Source organism: Cucurbita pepo, chromosome 5 (genome assembly GCF_057944985.1).
Source record: "Cucurbita pepo subsp. pepo isolate OVF chromosome 5, ASM5794498v1, whole genome shotgun sequence".
Classification (NCBI taxonomy): domain Eukaryota; kingdom Viridiplantae; phylum Streptophyta; class Magnoliopsida; order Cucurbitales; family Cucurbitaceae; genus Cucurbita; species Cucurbita pepo.
This window is the reverse complement of record NC_141802.1, coordinates 2,610,402-2,632,141: the sequence shown is the minus strand read 5'-3', so window position 1 is coordinate 2,632,141 and position 21,740 is coordinate 2,610,402. Positions and strand designations below refer to the sequence as shown.

Here is a 21,740-nt window from a genome sequence, read left to right as displayed (position 1 = left end):
CTTCCAAGGTACGTGTATGCCACGTAATCAAGATAAACTCTAACTCTACTCTTTAACAACACATAAACCATAGTTTAGCGTTAATTGATATGTGTCAAGGTGATGTCATCAATTCGATCGAAAGCCTAGAAGTCCAAAAAAAAGTAGGACTCGAATTCTGCGAGGTCGGCTGTAAACCCTAAGGTCGAACCTTTAGAGGGTTGGGTAAGGGTCGTGTGGACAGCTCCACTATGGTCAATCATTAGTTGAGAAGGCTAAAAGCCCAAGTCTCAATCACCGTCAATTGAATTTCAAATGAGAATCTGTTTTAATTGGGCAACTGTCTCTCATACCCTCGAAATGGTCCAAATGATAAATGAATTTAACTGCACAACTGACACGATTATAATGCTCTAATATGACTATGGATTTTAAACCATGTAATGACTACAACAAATCAGTAGATTGAAAGTTATACAAAAAATACTCACACGATGCTTTGTAAATTTATTATCGACTCGACCATTGACTTGAATATCAAAGCGTGGTACATTCAATTTTCCAATATTATAAACATACGTACCATTGATTCAATTATTAATATATACTAAAAAAAACTATATTAAAGATTTAATGATTTATTTATTAGCTCATTAAAATTTAAATTTTTTTAATAGCTTTTTATTTCTTATGTTATTTTAAATCATAAATCAAAAATAAAAGTTTCCAAAAAATAAGAATTAAAAAAATAAATAAAATGGTGAGGTTAAAAAAATCAATGGTTGATATCAAATTAATGAAATGATTGTATAAAATTATGAACTTTGGGTAGTCCACACGTAAAATCAGGATTTGGAACGAATCACGTTCACGCGAGAATTCTTCCTTCTGTCGAGATTAAGTAGCAAATCCACTCATAAAGTAAGATATTGCTCGTACAACATGTCCTCAGTATCGCTCGTACAACTTGTCTTTGGACAACATCCATGATTTTTATGACCGACATAATTTTTACTGATATAACCATACTGATTGTATGGACAAACAATTTTTACCGTATATTTTCATTAGTACTTATTTATAACATCATCTGGATAGGGACGATGAGACAGGTAACTACTGTCATTAAAAAAAAAAAATAAAATAAAATAAATAATAATATATATATATATATATATATATATATATATATATATATATATATATATATATATATATATATATATATATATATATATATATAAAAAGATTTAACATTTTCAATTAATTTAATTTAATTTAAGCGTTTTTTAGATCAAGGTTTGGCCAACGCAAAGCTAAGTGGGTAAGCTAAACAATTGAAGATTTAAATTATTAATTCCTATTAATGTCGCATTAAAAAATAAAATTCAAACAATAATGAATAATCAATATTGTAGTTGAAAAAGAAAAGAAAAAAAAAAAAAAAAATCAGGTATTGGATATATATACACGCGAAGATTAATCCGCCAGTAAAGAACTGCCAAACCGGAGCGAAATTTCATCTGCGGGCGCTGCGGTGGCGATAACCATCTTTGAACTGAGACTCGCCGGAAATTAGAAGTGTCAGTGCAGTGAAACATTCAATGATGAGGTGCGGTCGTCTTCCTCCATTAGCATCTCCGGTTATCCACGCCTTCAGGCGGTGTTGGATTCCCGCTCTTTGCATTTCTCATCAGTCGTTTCTTCATTCTGCATCCATTTATGCTCCATTCTGCTCATATGCTAGCAAAAGCTTCAAACACGGTCAACGTCTCTTGATTCGTCCAATGTCCGGTCATCATCCAAGCTCTAAAGTTGCAGGTCAGTTGTTTCTCAAAGATTTCATCCATCCTTCGTCGATTTGAAGTTTTTGTTTGTCGTTCTTTCTTGTTTCGAAATGTTTTTTTTTTTTTTTTTCTTTTGGCTAATGAAAAGAGAGAGGCGTCAGCATAGGGAATGCCACTGGAATTTTAATTTCTTGCATCTTTGACTAATAGCAGTTGTGTGTGGAATAGTTTTATTGTATTCCACTTGGTTAGATTTGTTGCTCGTCTTAGCTAACTAAAGGATTCATTCCTTCAATTGCATACATTTATTTATTTTTTTGTCGACCTCTTAAGAATCTTGGTGACCAAAGGTACTCATGAATGGATGATGTATAAACTATTATACACTGGTATCTCTCATCTCGTGAGCTACTAAATTTACTAGCCGAGATATCAGAGAAAAATCTCAAGAGAATACAAAATAACCCTGCACTTTGAGTGTTACAATTATTTAGTCAGGAAGCATTCAGAAGAAGGACAATGAAGAACTTAGCTAGCATAAGATTTCAAACAATTTTTTGTATACTCAATTGGTTGACTTTCTTAAAAAAAGATGTTGACATGTGTGAGACCTGTTAAGGGGTTTGGAATTCGTTCACGTTCATGGTTGATGTGGGAATTCTAGCAACCTTCGATTAATGATCTTTTTTCAAGCGAATTTTGAAAATGTAAGAAATTTTATACTGGGCACTTTGAATTGCTTTATTTGATCAAGTCTAAGTTTAGAATGATGGAAAACGAAGAAAATAAAATAACTTTTTTCTGGAATTTTCCTAGAGATTTGCAGAGGAAATAAACTGATTAAACTGGAAAGTTATTTTACTGATGCCATTGTTTTAAAAGATTATAAAGGTTAATGCCTTGAGGAAATGAGAAGGAATTTTTTGGATTATAGCTTTGTCACGACACTCTTCATCTTAAAAGCCCTAAACTTATTTTAATTTGTCCTGCAATTTATGTAATGGAATGGCAATGTTGTGGTAATGAGGAAGAAGTTTCCAAGAATTTGAGTTTTTAATGGAAATGAAAGTGGACGGTAGTTGACTAAGAATATAATACAGAGGTAGGTGGATGTTGAGGTTTCTCTTTAATCAAGCATTTTTTTTTTTTTTTAATTTTAATGTGAAGCTGTTTTTTATTTATGTTGACAATTTTTTTCTACCTGATTCTACGTTCGGGAGTTATATCGGTGTCTTGTAAACTCTAGTTAGAATGAAGAGCTCAAAAAATGTGATATCCCACCTTGGTTGGGGAGTAGAACGAAACACCCTTTATAAGGGTGTGGAAAACTTTCCCTAGAAGACGCGTTTTAAAAACCTAGAGGTGAAGCCCGAAAGGGAAAGCCCAAAGAGGACAATAACTGCTAGCAGTGGGTCTGAGCCGTTACAAATGGTATCAGAGGCAGACACCAGGCGATGTGCCAGCGAGGAGGTTGTTCCCCAAAGGGGGTAGACACGAGGCGGTGTGCTAGCAAGGACGTTGGGCCTCGAAGGGGGTGGATTTGGTGGTGGTCCCACATCGATTGGAGAAAGGAACGAGTGCCAGCAAGGACACTGAGCCCTGAAGGGGGGTGAATTGTGATATCCCACAACCGGGAGGAGAACATTTTTTACCAAAGAAAAAAAAAAAAAAAGAGGAATTTAGTTAGATTATAAATGGAAAACAATAATAATTTTATTTTCATATTTTGATCATAATGGTGCCGTCTACCAATTTAAGTTTCCAGTAAAATTGCTACACTTTTCTCTTATTTTAATTATGATAAAGGAAATTCAACTGGAGATATTATTATTTTTCAACAGTCAAATAGATTTCTTTGAACAAAAGAAAAGTCAAGCCAATATATTTTTTTTTATATAATTTGATAACCAACAATGTTGATTACCAATTAAGTCAGCTGTAGGTTGTTCACATTTCTTTACTATCGTTATTAGTTTTTTAGCATCCGTGTAGATATCTGTTTCTAGTCTAACAGCATGCACCCTAAGAATTTCCTAGCTTGGCAGTAAAAAGTGCCAAGCCCTTACATCATAGTATTCATCATTCAATTCAATTCAATTCAATTCAATTATCTCAGTATTGCTGGATTTCCACACATATATATATATATATATATGAAATCTATCTCCTATAACAAATTTTAAAATAAAGCAGGGAAGTGGATACAATAACTAGAGTTTAGGTGTATTTACCTCTTTCACTTCATTAAATGTGCATCTCTTTGTTTCACTAAAAAATGTCACATGCATGCTTAATTACGCACTCTGACAAATAGATGCAGCTGCACATGGATGTAAGCATCATTAAATTGTACGACCTGCTTCGGTGTTCATGTCTTTTGTATCCGCCATTTTCAGCTTCTTTTAGTTCCGCTGGAGGCAGTGAAGATGGTAGGGAATTATTGGTCCAGCACTTGCTTGTTAAAGAAGATGACATTAAGCTCTTATCGGATCTTCAGCAGAGAATTGCCGGCGGTTAGTTTTAATCTGTACTAACATTATGTAAAGCACTTCATCTTATCCTCCCACCCAATGAAAGTACAGTCGAAATTGTATAATCCAAACGTTGTTGATTTTTGTTCCCTTCCAGATCTAAAATTTATTCCACATAGTAGAATGCAGGTTAATGGAACATGTTTTTTTTTTTCTCCTTTTTTTGGACGAGATACATGCTTTCATTAAATATCTAGGGGACACTGAAATATTAGATGAACGAAATTCTAAATATTATAAAATTACATCATATAAACATGGTTTTTCGTCTATTTTGTTGATATATGTGGTATTTCTGACTATTTGTTCAATATTGTTCTCATGTAATATTTTCCTTCGCTGCATTCAGGTGAAGATCTGAGCGATCTTGCTGTGGAGTACTCACTCTGTCCATCCAAAGAAGAAGGGGGAATGCTTGGATGGGTGAAGCGGGGGCAAATGGTACGCATGACAATGTTGAATCTCTTGCACACACCAATATTTATATTTATATTTGACCTCCTTGTGTTGTAGATGGTTGAGCTTTTTATAGTTTCTGGTTCTCTCTTATTTTTTCTTAGAGGATACCTCATCCTCTTCTTCTTCTTGACCTCTTCATTGCAACATATGCTGCTGTACTTTTTGTGCTATTGTTTTTCGCTTTTTCTTTTTCCACAGCATGATCTTACGGTGACATGTGTCCAGGTACCAGAGTTTGAGGAGGCTGCCTTTAATGCACCCTTAAACAAAGTGGTAAAATGTAAAACAAAATTTGGATGGCACTTATTGCAAGTTCTATCAGAGAGGTATGACCACAAGACAAATTAAATCCTAATTACTTGAAAACCTTGACCATGACACTGCATTAATGTTTTGCACATTTGCAAATCTTCATCTTAGGGGAGAATCGGTGCTTCTGGACATTCAACCTGAAGAGCTTCATTTGAAAATGCAAGATCCAAACTTCTTGAATGAGGCACAGTTAATTGATGTCCGAGAACCTGAAGAAGTGTATGGACTTATTCCTCTTTTTAATTTATATACCCCACTTTTCCTTGGATTTGTTGATGTTTTCAAAATCCCTTTTGGCTTCCCTGCTTTATCAAAGATGGAGAAAAGGGTTCATCCAATTGCTTTGATCGACAGTAGTTGCAACAAAAAGACTTTGATTACTCCATACCATAACTATTATATCGATCAAGAGACCACAAACATGTCAATCATCAAGTCCCTCAAAATGTTGGGGAGGAGGGCGGAAGTGATATGTCATTGGGAACTTATTTTATTCACTCCAAATAAGTATAGAAGTTTTAATAGGTTTTTGAATGATCCAAAATGCATAAAGAGCTTGTTTGTGAGGCATCTTGGCCTTGTTAGTTGTGTTTGATATTTCGAAGTTGGGAAGTTCTACCATTTCTAACGTATGAGAAATCTTATTTTTCTTCCATATATTGTGTATTTTAAAAGAAAGATAGAAAAAATCCTGGATTTATCTGTTTTATATTATATATGAAGCTATCCTGAACTCTTTTCTTTAACAGGGACCAGGCTTGTTTGCCAGCTTTTCAGGTACTACCTCTCCGTCAATTTGGAAGCTGGGGTCCAGAAGTAACAACGAAGTTTGATCCTCAAAAGGATACTTACGTCATGGTAGGTGATATCTATATTTATTGATACTAAAAATTTTATTGAAAAGATAGAAATATACAAACGCTCCCTGGGAATAAAAAGGAAAGTTTCCAGTTGGAAGCAATTAAAGGAATCCAGTCAGGGAACTCCTTTGGATTTCACTCCAAAGATAGGCAAAAATAAGTAACTGGATCTCTAACCCTCACAAATTCCTGTTCTCTTGAAAAAATTCCCATGTTTCGTAAGGATAGCCCACGCAGACTAGAAAAATATCCTTTTGCTTTTGAAGGTGGGAGACAGAACCCCTTTATTTACAGTCTAGGGGAGAAGGGAAGCTGATACCAAATGGCTGCAATAAATTTGACGATAAAGCCATGGGAAAACCGCAATAGACAAATAAACGATCAGCACTTCCTTGTTGCCCATACAGCACTCACCAATTTGGTTGAGGAGCAAGGAAATAATTTTTTACTTGGATTTTATCAATTGTAGTCAGCCCTTCACTGAATAAAATCGATAGATTTTTTTTTTTTTTTTTTTTTTTTTGGAGATCTGCCTTTTCTAACTGCTCTAACGCTGTTGCTTAGTTCTTTTTTAAATTTAATCCTGATTCATTTCACGTTTGTTCTTGTGTTTGAAAAGAAATAGTTTGCCCCCCTTTACTACGAAAATATATCACATAAATCCTCACTGATTGGCTTCATATTCTAAAACAAAACTTTCCATCTTCTAATTGGTTTCTGACTTTCGCTTCATTAGGGACGTAACTAAACAAGTGAACACGATATCCTGGATTCCTTTTAAGTTGATGTTTGCATGTCTTGTATATGATGGAAACTGTGAAATTGGATGTATATTAAGGGTGAAATAGGCCAACCCACCATCATTCGTTCTTGGATATAATTGAAGCCTGTAAAATTGCAGGAGAAGTTTAATTTGGTTCGAGTTTCAATTATCATTATTAAATTTTGCAACTCAGTTCAGACAATTAATTTATTTGTAATTAGCCAGTTTCTCCTTAGATTTTTGAAATTTTTTTGCCGATGGATGCAGTGTCACCATGGAGTGAGGTCGTTGCAGGTCGCAAGATACTTACAAACGCAGGTAATATCACCTTGGAATTTCCCCACAATACATTATAGAGATGTCACTAATGTACTTCATCATCGATTCTTTTATGTCACTTTGTCAAGTCTGAAAAGATATAAGTAGTCTGAAGTTTGAATTTCTGAGGCAATTCATGTCAGTAGCTAAACATTTACAGAATTTTTAATCAGATTTCTAATGATGCAGCTGAGTTTATGAGCTTCGTACTGTTTTTCATTCATTTAAAGCCTAGGCCTGACAATTCTTCTTCCTTTTCACTGACAGTTTACATTTTATCCATATCAATTCTTAATACTATATTTGTCTTTGGAAAGATAAAGATACCTTATTTATTTTTCCTTCTATTGTTCAGGGTTTTAAGAAAGTCTACAATGTGTCTGGAGGAATTCATGCATACTCTCTCCAAGTTGATTCATCTATCCCTACCTACTGAGATATTGCCCTTTCCTTTTATTTTCCCAACTTTTTTTAGTTCAATAATTGCAGGATTGAAAGATCGAGTCATATCGGCCTTTCTAATGGTTATAGGTACTTTACCCTATATCATATCATGTATGCTAAGTTCATAAACAACTTTTTCTATGCCATTTCATGAGTTATTTTGTTATTATTTTTTAATGCCCTACGCTCTTTTAAATTAAAACATAATACTAGATTTTTTAGACCTTTCGAAACCTATTCATTATTTTACAACAATTTAGAGACAATTTAGTCTCTAAATGTTCGTGGTCTTAGTTGATTAGATTTTTTTTTTTACTTTTTTGAAATAAATATGAAAGCTGATTTTTTTTTTTTTTTAGAATAATAGTTAAAACTAAAATTTTAACTCCAACTCAAAAAACAAAGAAAAATGTTCTCCAAAGTTGGAGGTTGGATCAGAATTTAAATTTTAAAAAAAGAAAAGAAAAGAAAAGTAGAAAGGAAAAAATCAGTTGAAATGACGCGGGAAACGCTGAGAACCACTAGGCATTGGAAGGCGTTAAGGAAGACTGTGTCAATGGGTTCCTCCTACAATTCCTCTCTATCAATCCTGTGTGTAAGGATCAGTTGTCCTGCCTGTGTTCTCCCCACTTTCCACCATTTTTCTTCCCATTATCTCTATACATGGATTTTTCTCTCTCGTTCTCTTTTGGTTCTGCCCCAAATACCAATTCAATCTTGTCTCCTTCAATCGCCCATCCCTAAGCCGCCGCCGCAGCCGCCGCCGCCGCCACCCCCATCCCCGCTCCTCCGCCATGGGCAACTGTTGCTCTCGTGACAATCCCGACGATGCCCCCACCAGCGCGAGGGAGGATTCTAACGGGGATAACTCCAAGGATGATGGCGGAAATACCAACTCCATTAAGCATGCTCCTTCGGCCTCGCCGGTGGCTTCCGCCAAGGCTTCTAAGACCTCTCAGATCGGAACTGTTCTAGGGCGGCCGATGGAGGATGTCCGAAACACTTACTCCATTGGTAAGGAGCTGGGAAGGGGTCAATTTGGGGTAACCCATTTGTGTACTCATAAGGCTAGTGGCGAACAGTTGGCGTGCAAAACCATTGCTAAGAGGAAGCTCGTAAATAAGGAGGATATTGAAGATGTTCGAAGGGAGGTCCAGATTATGCACCATTTAACTGGTCAGCTCAACATTGTTGAGCTTAAAGGTGCTTATGAAGATAAGCATTCTGTTCATTTAGTCATGGAGTTGTGCGCTGGAGGAGAGTTGTTTGATCGCATCATAGCAAAAGGGCATTACACCGAGCGAGCTGCGGCATCGTTGCTCAGGACTATTGTGCAGATTGTGCATACTTGCCATTCCATGGGGGTTATTCATAGAGATCTTAAGCCTGAAAACTTTCTCTTGCTGAGCAAGGACGAGACGTCTCCGCTCAAGGCTACCGATTTCGGTTTATCCGTGTTCTACAAGCAAGGTTTGTTCAAGAACCTGACTGTTTCTGTTATACATCTTGCAATGGCTGATGGCTAATGATCTTGTTCTTGTTTTGGTCTGAATGTTGTTGTTCTATAGGAGAGGTGTTTAAGGATATTGTTGGTAGTGCATATTACATTGCACCAGAAGTCCTGAAGAGGAGATATGGCCCTGAAGTTGACATTTGGAGCGTTGGAGTCATGCTATACATTCTTCTGTGTGGTGTTCCACCTTTTTGGGCAGGTAGTTTCATAATTTTGCTAATCTCTCTGCTGGGTTTTTTCTTCTCAAAAGAAACCATTTGATAAGAGAATCGGATCACAGAATCCGAACATGGGATATTCAATGCGATCTTGCGTGGCCACGTCGATTTTACGAGCGATCCCTGGCCTTCGATATCTCCAGCAGCAAAGGATCTTGTAAGGAAGATGTTGAATTCAGACCCCAAGCAGAGATTGACAGCCTTCCAAGTCTTAAGTAAGTTCATTCTTGAGCTGAAGTTGAATAAGAAAAGGCCTGCATATAATTATGAACCATCAAGCAATGCCTCTCACTATATCAATTCCTTTTCTATCAGATCATCCATGGATTAAGGAGGATGGAGAAGCACCTGATACACCACTCGACAACGCGGTGCTCAATAGGCTCAAACAGTTCCGTGCGATGAACAAATTCAAGAAAGTCGCTCTTCGGGTAAGCGATAACGAACCGTCTGTTCCATGCTAACCCCCACACCAGAAAGAATAAAAGAAGAGACAAGTACTAATAATGTGCCAAATGGGCAGGTGATTGCGGGCTGTCTATCAGAAGAAGAAATCATGGGGCTCAAACAAATGTTCAAAAACATGGATACTGACAACAGCGGGACAATAACGCTTGAAGAACTTAAGCAAGGACTCGCAAAGCAAGGCACAAAACTCTCTGAATATGAAGTGAAACAATTAATGGAAGCCGTAAGTCTTTGGTTGTCTGATTCCTCTCAATCCAAAATGAGTTTTCATGCTCAAATCTGAATGTTACTTTTCGGGTTTTATAGGCGGATGCCGATGGCAATGGAACCATAGACTACGACGAGTTCATCACGGCGACAATGCACCTAAACCGAATGGATAGAGAAGAGCATCTCTACACTGCCTTCCAGTATTTCGACAAAGATAACAGCGGGTAACAAAATCAAATTCGAGTCAACTTTGCTAAAGTTTTCACTTTGAAATGAATACAGAATGTCACTAATGATTGAACTTCAAACTATGTTGTGTGTTCAGTTATATCACGACCGAGGAGTTAGAGCAAGCTCTTAGAGACTACGGAATGCACGATGGGAGGGACATCAAGGAGATCCTTTCTGAAGTGGATGCAGACAACGTAAGTTTTCTCAATCACAACTTCGACTAGAAACTGACCAAACGTAACATGTTCTTGAATCTCGACAGGACGGTCGCATCAACTACGATGAATTTGTGGCGATGATGCGAAAAGGAAATCCAGACGGGAATCCGAAAAAGCGTCGTGACTCTTTCAACGTTTGATTTGGTTAATGGTGGGAGTGCAATGGAGGAGATGACAAGAACTGCTGCCACCTGAATGTTTTGGTCTTCTATGGAGAAACGATGAAGAATATGAGGGTGAATGCAAAGAGAATGGAAAGGGTTGAGAAGCAGAGTCTTTTTATCTCGAGAATGCCATATATTTACAGTGTGAATGGTGGTTCCTTCCAGAGATAGAAAATCGCCATACAAAGAAGAAGAAAGGAAAAGATTAATCATACTCTCTAATTCTTAGGATTTAAGGGGTGATTTTCTGATGTTCTTAGCGGTTCTTGTCCACTTTTAGGCAGACTAATTATTGCTCTTATGGTTGGTTGACTGACTGATAAGAAGAAACATGAATTTGTTCAAAATTGTCTGTTGTATTCATTAAACAGAGAGGTCAATAGTTCTGAACCCAATTTATGTACAAAATTAAATATAAGGTATCTAAACATTGTTCGGTCGAATTCAGAAGGGATGTACATGGATAACTGTATGATGTTTATATGAAACTTATATAATATCTAATGATTTATTAATAGGTATTCAGACTAGTTTGCACGCACCTCGACTATTCCATCCATGGAACAACATATCTGATCCTATTACATTTGGTTGCTAAACTAACTCGAAAGATATTAGATGCTAGATGAGCGAAAACCATGACTTCAACTCATTTCCTCTTGGTTGAGCCATGAGACGTCGGGTTTAAAATATATATCATCAACCACGTAACTGTACTACAACAAAGATGAAAGGGAGAATTTTTGGCAGAACAAGATGGCTGTTTTTCTGAATCTTTTCTTTCCGAATGCTCCACAGGAATTCCTAATAGCACACAAATGAAAAGGACTTCCGTACTCAAGTCTCCTCAAAACTATGGTGAATGTGAAGAGGTATAACTGAATTGATAGAAGGTACTACCCACAAATTCACTACTTCTATGGTGTACCTGTGCAGGGCAGAAAATCCTCATTAAGGAAATCTTTCTAATAGCATGTCTTCAATATAAAATATGGATCTTTATAACAAAATTCATGGTGTACTCAATGGTGTGCAAGGGCTTTTCAGATGGCAAGGCACAACAGAAGGTCTGAGACTAAGAGAGGCAGCACACAGAGGGTACAGAGAGGGGAAAGAAAGTATAAAAAATCTACGAACATTGTAAAAAAATGAATCTTATAAGCGTATGAATATTGCAAATTTAAAAATTTCCATAATCGAAAGCTATAGAAACAATCAAGGAAAGTAGAGCTAGAACAGATGCATCCTGCCTAACATATAGGTTGGTCGATTTGCCCCAACGTCCTCCGTCTTTAACAACAAATACGTTTTTGAGTAACCCAAATAGATCCTAGCCATCCAAAGTGCAGACAGATTCCCACAAAGATAGTGCATTGCATCCAACTTTGTCGGACATCCCTTCAAGGGTGTGAAGAAGATTTTCTGGCTGGCTCTAAACATGGTTGTCTTCTGGTTTTTTGGGGGCAAGAGAAATGGAAGAGTCTTCTGGGGGTCTTTCTCCACCCTTTTCAGATTATAGTCTTACTTTGTTGATCCCAAATTGGAGAACTTGCTTGTAATTCACATGCAGGTCCTTGGGGTTCATTCAGTTATTTCATTCATCAATGAAACTTGTTTCTCTTCCAAAGAAAAACTATCATAGCAGTTGTCCAGACTTTCAATTTCTATTACAATCCCATATTCACTTTCCTTGCACGCTCACGTGCACAAACGCTGGTGTACCATTTCATCAGCTTCTGAAAGAAAAGACGATAATCCCATACGACAAATTCTATTGAATGCTTTATGTTCCAAGCCTAACTGGTAAGATGTCTGAAGACTGCACAACTCTTGTGATGGCAGAAATCCAATATGCACTATTATGTCAATTAGAAAAGAGCCATCAGACCAACCTTACTGCATTCTCACAAAGTCATAACTTGCACATTAATATCTTGGACGACTACTAAGGTTAACTACCCAAAAAAACCCCAACCACATAAGATAGACGTAACCCAGGCGAAAAAATCCGGTCAGGCGATAAGAATGAAAGCTAACAATTTGATTACTGTTGACGAAACCTCTAACGAAGAAGTCAATTACGCAAACAGAATCAAGCCATGATCAGGATATATAGAGACTACATGAAAAGTACTGCCAACTTAAGCAAAGATGGTAATCATTGCCCACACATGACCAAAACTTAAGTCAAATAATACAGCTATGAAACCCTAGAAAGAGATAGAGAGAACTTCAAGTTACAAACAATTCGACTAAATTCCAATATTGCTCCAGAAAATTCCGAGAAAAAAAAAAGTTTCATATTACACCTTTTACTTATCTTTCGTAGAAACCCCGTACTTCTCCTGCATCCTAGCAATTTCATCCTCTTTCTTCTTCTGATCGAACTTTTTACTCATCTTGGCCTGCTGGTAGTACAACACGATCAGATACCGATTCGCAACGTTGAAACCGGAGAGATGATCCACCGCCGTCTTAGCATCATAGATATCCTCGTAAACAACAAAGGCGGTACCTCTAGTATCCTTGTTCGTTCCAATCCGGATCTGCCGAATCGCCCCGTACTTGCCGAATATATCGTACATCTCTTCGCTGGTAATGTTGAAGGGCAAATTTCGTACATACAAAACTCTGTTGACCTCCGGCGGCAGCCTCGTGTTTCCCTTGCGGGGAAGACTGAATGTGGCCATGGAGGAAGGCTTCTTCGAGGCTGTTTGGGAGAAGAGAGTGCGAGAAAGGTCGAAACGCAAGAGATGAATGTTTTGTGCCGTTTAAAACTTGGATCGTCGTATATATAATGTACTCAAAACTTGGAGACATGGCCCAGGCCCAATTACTAAAGGACTTGGCCCATTTATAATGGGCCTCCTTAATTTGTATGGGCTTAGATAGTCAAAAGAAGTAAGTGGACTGGGCCCGACTTCGGTCCATGGACAACCAGCTTGTTACCCACTTTCATACAAAAATCATAAAATTTGGGTTAATTTGGGTTGAGTTGAATTTTGGAAGACCGAAAGTTTGACCTAGTCTGCGGATTGACATTTTTTTTTTTTGTCGGGTCAGCTCAACCAACCCAAAAATAAGTTACAATCCAACCCTACTTGTAAGAGTCTACCGCAAGCCAATATTGTCAACTTTAGCTCATTAGGTATTGTTATCGGTTTTAAAATGCGTGAGAGATGATTTGTTCCCCTCTCTAATCCCGACCTCACACTACCTTACCCTATTTTTAGAAAGAATAATAATTAATGTTAGTGGTGAAATGTGACTTGTAAATGTATAATATTTAAATTTTATGAGTTTTTTTTTTTTTTTTTTTTTTTTTGTTATTAATATTGTGGATAAGTAGATTTTTTTAAATAATTAAAAGAAAAAAGACGACCCCACAATCTAACCTAAAAATGAGGAGTTTGATTGAGTTAGGTGAATTGTAAACTCTATTTGAGTTGTTCGTGTCACCTACCAACAAATTTGAAAATTTGAATTTAATACGACTAGCATTCATGCTAAATAAAGGAGAGATCTATTTTAATTAAATATTTTTAAATTATCCTTTTTTAGATAAAGGAGTTGGTGGTGTCCAATTAGGATGTCCCTATTTTGGAGTTGTTTTTATTTGGAGCAAAAATATATAATAAAGAAAAAAGATGGGAAATTTTTATTGGAAGATTTTGTACCAATTTTCCATTCATTTTCATTTTAATTCTCCCTTCCCCTCTCTGTTGCAGGTCTTCCACCTTCCCCTCTCCTCTTGAGACTCCATGGATACTCGGGCGGAGGTCAGCATTTCAAACTCTTTTCTCGTTCGACTTTAAAATTATCTCGTGGTTCAAAGTTTTGATCTTAAATTTTAATTTTTTAATTTTTTATTGTTTAGATTAGGCTTTTGAATCTTCTAGTTTTAACTCATCTTGAAAGATGATATATTTGTAAGTAATGTTATTAAGATTTTGAAAGAAAGAAAAATAAACATTGAGAAGATAAGTGTGACTCATGGTTGTAATAAACTATATCGTAAGATTATTAAACCTACATATCATAGTGTAAACTCGGGGCTTACTAATTTTGAATGATACAAATTCAGCCTTTCCAATCAAGAGATGTAAAGGTTTATAAGCTACTTTGGAGTAAAAACTCAATAAAATATTGAATGAAAAATCATTGTAGTAATGGTCTGGAACGTCGTGATGATGACAACTTCAAACACTTGCAACAAGTATTTTTTAAACCTGAGACACAAATTCAAGATATTTGGTAAGATCCCACATTGGTTGGAGAGGAGAACATTTCTTACAAGGGTGTAGAAACTTCTCCCTAAAAGACGCATTTTAAAACTATGAGACTGACGACATTACATAACGGGTCAAAGTAGATAATATCTACTAGCGGTGAGCTTGGACGGTTACATATTCTTTCTATAACGACCAATTTTTTCTTTTTTTATCGCAAGAATCCTTGTATTTTATTAGAAAAAAGCACCAGAATGGATACAAATCAATCAAAATAAAAAATTCAGAAGCTGAAAGTTTTGTTGGTGTGTGGGTGTGTACAGAAAAACAATAGGTGGAAATCTGTTCCAGAGTTTGGGGGATGGGATCACAACGCACCTGGGGCAAGCAATTATTCTGTTGTATTCTCTCAAGCTCGTGCAAATAGGAAACAGCAAAAAACTGACTTAACTGAGTTCAAAAGAGCCAGCCTTGGAAATGAGAGGGAGATGATGGCAATGGCAGATAAACATCTTCGCCAACAGAACCACCACCACCACCGCCACCACAGCCACCACAGCCACCACAGCCGCTATGAACACCACCCACAATATCAACATCGTCTTCGCCACCACCAGCACGACCCTGTTGTCCCTGTAAGCACTTTCATCTGCTGCATCCCCTGTTCTTTTCCTACCTTAATCTCTAAAACAGATCTTTAGAAGCAAAGCTAAATTGAACAATAAATAGCACACATACATCTTCTAATCCTTGCTCTTTTATTTCTCTTATTCAGCAGAAGAAAAAGAAGATTCTGACCTACATCAATTGTTGTATCAGGCCTTGATATGTGACGAAGAAGGCGACCCGCTCCTCTATGTTTTAGTCAAATCACGCTGTTTATCTGAATCTTTTTTCCCTGGCATGAAAATGTAGAGATGAGACATGTTCATCATACGGATAATTGCATCAATTTCCCCCAACCTGTATCTTGTTTTGGTTCTTTGGCATATAAAACATGGAACCTTGAATATTATATCTTATTTCATGGGGCATAACATGATAAGTAAATTATGCTATAACATAACTACATAAAACTCTGTCCTGTATCTTAAAGAGAAGTTGCTATAGATATACATGGTGGATATAGGCCATGCAATCTCAGTTATTCCGCCCACATCATCTATTCTACCCTTTTTCACAAACTACGATGAGTGAAGGTTTGTGGACCGAGAACGTTTCACCGGAGCACGGAGTGAGGACAGGTACTGAGCATCTGCCTTTCCAATTCCATCAAACAAATAGTTAAAAGCCGGCATCTCTATGTACTTCCCAGCACCTGGAACAACTTTTAGTTCATCGTTTTCCCAAACAATTCTTCCTCCAGAAATTGTCACTTCAACCTTTCCCTGTGAAAAATATACACATTTTTAAACATAAATAGATTACTGTGCCCTGAACGTTGTGTAAATACGCATGTGATGACATGAAGAGATCGAACCGCTCAAATATGGACATGCATGTGTGGAGAAGTTAATGTTCATGTCAAGTTGCATACACCAAAAATGATCTATTGGACATGTATCTTGGTTTTGAAAAAGAAGTCAGGACCAAGAGGTCTTTATACGGAGGAAAATTACATGCAAACAATGTGGTAGGAATTCACTCATTCAAGTACTCTTTAAGCTCACAATATAATTCAATAGGTTTGAGCTTTCCCACTCTTTTCTTAGAGCTCCTCCCTTTTCTCCACTACAACACTATTTTTTTTTGTCGCTCCTAACTAACAAAGTATCCACCAGAAGGTTGTTACTAGCTGAGAACTAACTTCCCCCTAGGTTATTTAATAGGAAAGAAATGAACACAAAATTCTTGCGGTTATTTGGCCACAAAAACCAAATGTCAAAAAGGTCGAGCCTTTCCACCATGGTCCATAACAATCTAGTGAAATGGCATCCAAATAATAAATGACAATTTTGTAGAATATTGGTGATGTTTGAACCAATAGCACAATAGTCAAAAGAAAGCATGAGGACAATAGCAACCGAAGGTAATTAGAAACGTCGAATGAGTTAATGATACCAACCTTATGAGTTATGATTTACGAATGAACTGTTCATAAAGATGTTGAGGTAGTTTTGGTTCTCAAAGCCTAACATAAACTTAATCACCACGCTATCCATGCATGCCTCTTAAAGTTAAAGCACAAAGTAGACATAAAGCAAGCACAAACCACACAAGTCCATAGTCATAAGAGAACTGCAGTGTGGTATACAGACCTTTCCTCTCTTTCCGTCGTAGACATTCGTGTCAGATCTAGTGTGATGCGACTTTGCAGATATTTCAAAACTTGCATTTGGGTTGAGTATAATTATGTCTGCATCAGACCCAGCAAGAATCGCTCCTTTCTTTGGGTATATATTGAAAATCCTAGCACTGAGCAAATAGTAAACGATAAAACAGATTGTATTCGACTTTCTAAGAGTGTATTTGACTTTCTAGAGTAATTTTTTAAGTCAAGCATTTTATCTATAAGCCCTTCCAAAGAAAACAATGATTAAGTGCTAAAGCTTTATTTTATATATATTTAGAAGTTTCTTTTGGTCATGTAGCCAAATACTTTAGAAACAACTGTCAGTGCAAAAATTATATAAAACTACTCTAAGAATAAGGACAAGTTCCTCCAAAGATCATAAAATAGTGACAAGACCACATACGATTCTTATTCTTTTTTTTCTTCTTAGCAAGATACAAATTGAATACAAACTTTTGTTGATCACTGAAAAGAAAGAAAGAAATGCAATTCAAACAAAACCGCATACCATTCAGTGCTTGTAATCCGAACGTAATCACTGACAGAGATTTGACCAGACTCCTGAATGTAAGTGATTTCTGGAATGAGATTCTTAAGAAAATTCAAACTTAACTGCATATTCTGAAAGAATAAAACAAATGCACATACAACTTACCACCATCGTATCCCATACCAAATGCATTCTTTCCTCAATGCCTGAAGATTACAAGTTGTCAGATACGGAAGCAAAGAAAGTAGCATAACTGAATAGGATAAGCGTTAAAACCAGGTTCTCAAGATTTCATATTTGATTGTTAATACCGACCACCTAATATGTAATGTAATATCTATAGGAAAATAAAAAGAAGAAAGAGAGAGGGAGAGTGTAATATCCGTAGAAACTACCATTGACACCATTAGGAATTTTTCGAAAGTCATCAATTCCTACGGCCTTCTGTGTAGAATTAAAGACGCAGTGATCGGTTCCCACAAGCTGCAAATTTTAAGAAGCTCGTTGAGAAATAAACTTCATCTAAACATGACAATTTAAAAACGTCGTGATAATGTACCTACCTGTTACGGTAACAATACTAAAATATTTTTTGGAGATCTTAATTTTTGACAAATACATGCACACACACACACACACACTCAAAGTAAGAACCCAAAATTGAAGCTGTAAATCGAAGCGTTCTGAAATTTGCATGATAGCATTATGAATGTTGATTTGTCGGGCATTTTCAATAACAGAAATTGCAAATGTTCCATCTTCTTAGTTATAATAACCTGCAGAATTCCAGTTGAAAGGGCTGCTTGAAGGGCCTTATCATGCCCCGATGGTCTAATAGGAGGACTCATGACATACCTGACGCATGATACAGTCATAATGTTAGACTGCTTACTTGAAAGAAACAAAATAGTGATAAGAATAAGGTTATGAAAGAAATACTAGAATAGCATAGTAGTTACTTTGCTGCGTTAACAAAGTCAGGATCCCAAAGCACAGAATCATCTAGAATTAACCCAGACACAACTGGCTCTCCGATAACCCTCTGCCCTGCAGTTTAAAAGAAAAGTTATCCATCTGGCCAAGAAAAATAGACTATCATATAGCACAGAAATAACACCAACAGAGAAGGATCATAACAATTTGTGAGGAGAAAAAAATAGAGGAGCCAGTAACAGATGGCAGCCAAAAAAATATAGATTGTTTTACTAGCACTGATCTTTTGACAATCTATAATTTCGGTCCTCTATTTTTCCATGGCCAAATTATAAATTGTTTTATTAGCAGGTTCCATATTCTCTGGTTGAATTCTGACGCTTGTATGAATTATCATAGAATGTTTTATAATAAATTAACATCGTCTTTTGTGCCAGATATATATACCACAAAGTACATTTTAAAACATAGAATATGGCACCTGCTTTCCGAGCACTGGCTATTTCTTCCATTGCATCAATGCTCATAACATGAACCACATATAGAGGAGTGTTCACAAAACTAGCCAAACGTATTGCACGGGAAGTTGCCTCTCCTTCTAACTGCATTAATTTCAAGCACACATAAAGAAAGAAATACCCATCAATGGAGAGGTGGAAAATGAATTGACAAAGTAGTCCATCAAGTACCCATGAATTCAACCAGAGAAATAAGTAGTAAAAAAATGTACATAAAACTGTAAATTCATTCAGAAGTTCCATCAGTTCAAAATAAGAATCTCATCCTATAATAAAGCGGCAGATAACAATGATGAGCAAGTGGCACAAATGTATTCAACAAAAACGTATTTTTTTTTAAAATTACCACAGCAGGTCGTGAAAGAGCGTGTCCCTCTGGACCAGTTATACCAAGTTCAATCATTCTCTCCTGTCCTTCGTATACAGCATCACCATTTTCAGCATGTACCATGGCCAAGGCACCAAGAGATTTGCACTTCTTCAATCCTTGTAATAAGAGCTCGTCACTGATCATTAAAGCCCCTTTGTATGCTAGGAAGAACTTAAAAGAGTTTATCCCTGCAAGTCCGAATATGTGAAGAATGAATATTGATGAGAAAACTTGTAATGACATTTCAAGGTGAAGGCAATTTGATACACGGTTTACTGGTTTAAGATGAAAAATAATCACTAACCCTTCTCCTTCACCATAATTTCCATTTCCTGTGAAACAACTTCGTCCCATTTTGTGATTGCCATATGAAAACCATAATCCATGCAAGATTTCTTTGCTTTTTTCTCGTATGATTCAAGCCCTTCTGATAGACTTCCATTCACTGGTATAACAAAGTCAATGTGCATGGTCGTTCCACCAGCTAATGCTGCAGCCTGACCACTGAAGAAGTCATCAACTGTCTGAGTACCCATAAACTTGAAAGCAAGATGTGTGTGAGGATCAATTCCTCCTGCCAGAATTCCAGGGGAAGAAAGCTGTAATCAATCACCACCAAAATGTACCACATGTTTTGCTGATTCTGACGTTAGATATTAACTAAAAAACTGAAAGTAAACTGGTTCAAATACTCCCGATGGAATAAAACGCTCTTTTAAGCATGTAATATTCACATGAAAAAAGTAGAAGTGCGTATCGAGGACAAGATTCAAGAGCTTCTCTCTCTCCCAGAATCCTCAAGACTAAGCCAAAAAGTGCCTCTCAACACACACAAAGCTACATCATATAGCATTCTAGCTACTCACGCCTTTCCCCTCGTTTATAATTATACTAAAGAAATTTATTTTTCAGTTTCAAGGGATAAAAGTTTCCAACCAAAGGAAACATATCAAGCTATGCATATTTCATGCGTACAAATTTGACAAGGCTATATAATAATCTGATAAACTCCAATGAGATCATATTTCTTGAAAATTTTACAAGAAAGAGGGCCTCAAGGATGCAGTTGAGTGCGATAACCGGGTAAGACTGAATTGCCTAGACAAATCCTTCATGAAAATTGATATCCATACTCCTATAACATATTTTAGTAGCATAAATGCAGGAAACCAGAATCATTTGTAATTTAACCTGGCATGACATATTTTCCAGTGGCATCTAGGACTGCAACATCATCCCCGACCTATTATTGGCAATTAAACAAGTTAACAGTGGATACATAACATTCAACAGCGCAGAAAAAATTATTAAAATATAAATGATGGCATAAGTAAGAAACTGTTGAGCATGAATGAATAGTAAGCTTTACTCTGCAGATAGTAAGATTTTTTAAAAATAATGACAAGAGGCAATTCAATAGCACTGATCGAAGCACGAAGGAAACCGAAATTCTTTTGCAGGAAACGTGCTGTCGCAACATTAGGAACAAGTAAACTTCGCCATGAATATGCGCGGCCTCCCATGAGTGATAGTAGATCGCATTCATAACCAAATCTTTTGAATTCACAAACGATCATTACAGACAACTGATTTCGCCGTATTGTTAATAAGGAATACCTTGATATTAGGCTTCACGGCAATAATAATCCCGTCTTCCACATAAACATCAGCAACCTCCTGATGATGAGCATTCACAACAGTTCCGCCCTTTATCAGTATCTTCGACGATGACGTAGTGCCACATGTTGACTCATCAAATCCAAGACCAGCATCACAGAACTGACAAAACGATAAACAAAAGACGACATGATAAAGAGATTAGAGTTTCGGAAATTGTAATCGCAAGTCCAATTGATTTGGAGAAAAATTATTAAGCGTTGGGTAAAATCTTGGCCATATAACACAAAGAACTCCGTATTTCTCTTCGCCGATCAATTTAACACACCATATTTCTTCATTTTTCTCGGCGACCGATCAGAAGTCAACCGTAAAACAAATGTTAATCAAGAGTACCTGATCTGCGCGGGAACATATTGAAAAAATGAGGAGAACAAGAAATAAGAGCCAAGGTCGCTGGCTGATCGCCTCCATGAATTTCAGCGTACCGATGAACTGAAGCTTCATCAAACGCTCACAGATCAACTCGGAGTGAGAGTATTTCTGATCAAAAGGGACAATTTCCCGGCAATATCCAATTAATATGTAGAGTTAAAAAAATCAAATTTTGTCCAAAAAAATTTCTCAATTATCGGAGTTAATTTCATATTTTTAACCATTTAATAATTTTCTTTTTTTTGCAACGGTATAATTGGGAACTAAATCATTAAGGATAAAAGACAACACATTTCTTTAATAATATTATTAAATTGTTAAATATTAAATTTTATGAATTATGGATTTTATTCAAAAAAAAAAATAAATAAATAATAATA

At 36.5% G+C, this 21,740-nt stretch overlaps 5 protein-coding genes across 7 annotated transcripts; 3 read left to right on the top strand and 2 right to left on the bottom strand.

The window, feature by feature from the left end:
* The first annotated feature begins 1,440 nt into the window (after nucleotides 1–1,440).
* Nucleotides 1,441–7,622, top strand: LOC111795382 (rhodanese-like domain-containing protein / PPIC-type PPIASE domain-containing protein). 2 transcript variants are annotated; one of them, XM_023677769.2, is made up of 9 exons: nucleotides 1,441–1,591; nucleotides 1,727–1,800; nucleotides 4,163–4,279; nucleotides 4,647–4,738; nucleotides 4,982–5,082; nucleotides 5,177–5,287; nucleotides 5,818–5,926; nucleotides 6,959–7,009; nucleotides 7,365–7,622. In XM_023677769.2, the coding sequence occupies exons 1-9, from the start codon at nucleotides 1,584–1,586 to the stop codon at nucleotides 7,443–7,445; spliced, it is 744 nt and encodes a 247-aa protein (XP_023533537.1). In that variant the 5' UTR covers nucleotides 1,441–1,583; the 3' UTR covers nucleotides 7,446–7,622. The 2 variants fall into 2 exon arrangements, with proteins under 2 accessions (XP_023533537.1, XP_023533536.1); XM_023677768.2 differs by having other exon boundaries at nucleotides 1,441–1,800.
* Nucleotides 7,623–7,819: 197 nt separating this feature from the next.
* On the top strand, nucleotides 7,820–10,992 carry CPK17 (calcium-dependent protein kinase 17). Its single transcript, XM_023677767.2, has 8 exons — nucleotides 7,820–8,923; nucleotides 9,022–9,165; nucleotides 9,247–9,399; nucleotides 9,500–9,615; nucleotides 9,708–9,875; nucleotides 9,959–10,086; nucleotides 10,188–10,287; nucleotides 10,356–10,992. The coding sequence occupies exons 1-8, from the start codon at nucleotides 8,248–8,250 to the stop codon at nucleotides 10,449–10,451; spliced, it is 1,581 nt and encodes a 526-aa protein (XP_023533535.2). The 5' UTR covers nucleotides 7,820–8,247; the 3' UTR covers nucleotides 10,452–10,992.
* On the bottom strand, nucleotides 10,812–13,255 carry LOC111795383 (RNA-binding (RRM/RBD/RNP motifs) family protein). Of its 2 annotated transcripts, none has more exons than XM_023677771.2 (2): nucleotides 12,785–13,255; nucleotides 10,812–11,403 (listed from the first exon to the last, which is right to left on the bottom strand). In XM_023677771.2, the coding sequence occupies exon 1, from the start codon at nucleotides 13,163–13,165 to the stop codon at nucleotides 12,788–12,790; it is 378 nt and encodes a 125-aa protein (XP_023533539.1). In that variant the 5' UTR covers nucleotides 13,166–13,255; the 3' UTR covers nucleotides 10,812–11,403; nucleotides 12,785–12,787. The 2 variants fall into 2 exon arrangements, with proteins under 2 accessions (XP_023533539.1, XP_023533540.1); XM_023677772.2 differs by lacking the exon at nucleotides 10,812–11,403 and adding an exon at nucleotides 11,454–12,331.
* An 883-nt stretch (nucleotides 13,256–14,138) lies between these two features.
* On the top strand, nucleotides 14,139–15,910 carry LOC147792607 (uncharacterized). The gene is made up of 3 exons (XM_087124023.1): nucleotides 14,139–14,254; nucleotides 15,028–15,339; nucleotides 15,480–15,910. The coding sequence occupies exons 1-3, from the start codon at nucleotides 14,237–14,239 to the stop codon at nucleotides 15,528–15,530; spliced, it is 381 nt and encodes a 126-aa protein (XP_086980149.1). The 5' UTR covers nucleotides 14,139–14,236; the 3' UTR covers nucleotides 15,531–15,910.
* On the bottom strand, nucleotides 15,694–21,496 carry PYD2 (pyrimidine 2). Its single transcript, XM_023677268.2, has 13 exons — nucleotides 21,322–21,496; nucleotides 20,926–21,087; nucleotides 20,500–20,551; nucleotides 19,613–19,882; nucleotides 19,285–19,496; nucleotides 18,902–19,022; nucleotides 18,447–18,534; nucleotides 18,264–18,342; nucleotides 17,883–17,970; nucleotides 17,653–17,693; nucleotides 17,506–17,558; nucleotides 16,963–17,119; nucleotides 15,694–16,092 (listed from the first exon to the last, which is right to left on the bottom strand). The coding sequence occupies exons 1-13, from the start codon at nucleotides 21,430–21,432 to the stop codon at nucleotides 15,889–15,891; spliced, it is 1,638 nt and encodes a 545-aa protein (XP_023533036.2). The 5' UTR covers nucleotides 21,433–21,496; the 3' UTR covers nucleotides 15,694–15,888.
* Between the last annotated feature and the right edge of the window lie 244 nt (nucleotides 21,497–21,740).

What these genes read in the sequence shown, in the direction of transcription:
- LOC111795383 (XM_023677771.2), bottom strand. Translation starts at nt 13,165, where the DNA reads ATGGCCACATTCAGTCTTCCCCGCAAGGGAAACACGAGGCTGCCGCCG.
- CPK17 (XM_023677767.2), top strand. Translation starts at nt 8,248, where the DNA reads ATGGGCAACTGTTGCTCTCGTGACAATCCCGACGATGCCCCCACCAGC. An exon ending in TTCGACAAAGATAACAGCGG is followed by an intron (nt 10,087 to 10,187) that starts GTAACAAAATCA and finishes TTGTGTGTTCAG; the next exon opens with TTATATCACGACCGAGGAGT. An exon ending in CTGAAGTGGATGCAGACAAC is followed by an intron (nt 10,288 to 10,355) that starts GTAAGTTTTCTC and finishes GAATCTCGACAG; the next exon opens with GACGGTCGCATCAACTACGA.
- LOC147792607 (XM_087124023.1), top strand. An exon ending in AGCACGACCCTGTTGTCCCT is followed by an intron (nt 15,340 to 15,479) that starts GTAAGCACTTTC and finishes TCTCTTATTCAG; the next exon opens with CAGAAGAAAAAGAAGATTCT.
- PYD2 (XM_023677268.2), bottom strand. Translation starts at nt 21,432, where the DNA reads ATGAAGCTTCAGTTCATCGGTACGCTGAAATTCATGGAGGCGATCAGC. An exon ending in TGGAAAATATGTCATGCCAG is followed by an intron (nt 19,883 to 20,499) that starts GTTAAATTACAA and finishes GAATTCTGGCAG; the next exon opens with GAGGAATTGATCCTCACACA. An exon ending in CTCTTTCACGACCTGCTGTG is followed by an intron (nt 19,023 to 19,284) that starts GTAATTTTAAAA and finishes AAATTAATGCAG; the next exon opens with TTAGAAGGAGAGGCAACTTC.
- LOC111795382 (XM_023677768.2), top strand. Translation starts at nt 1,584, where the DNA reads ATGATGAGGTGCGGTCGTCTTCCTCCATTAGCATCTCCGGTTATCCAC. An exon ending in TCAGCAGAGAATTGCCGGCG is followed by an intron (nt 4,280 to 4,646) that starts GTTAGTTTTAAT and finishes CGCTGCATTCAG; the next exon opens with GTGAAGATCTGAGCGATCTT. An exon ending in CAAGATACTTACAAACGCAG is followed by an intron (nt 7,010 to 7,364) that starts GTAATATCACCT and finishes TCTATTGTTCAG; the next exon opens with GGTTTTAAGAAAGTCTACAA.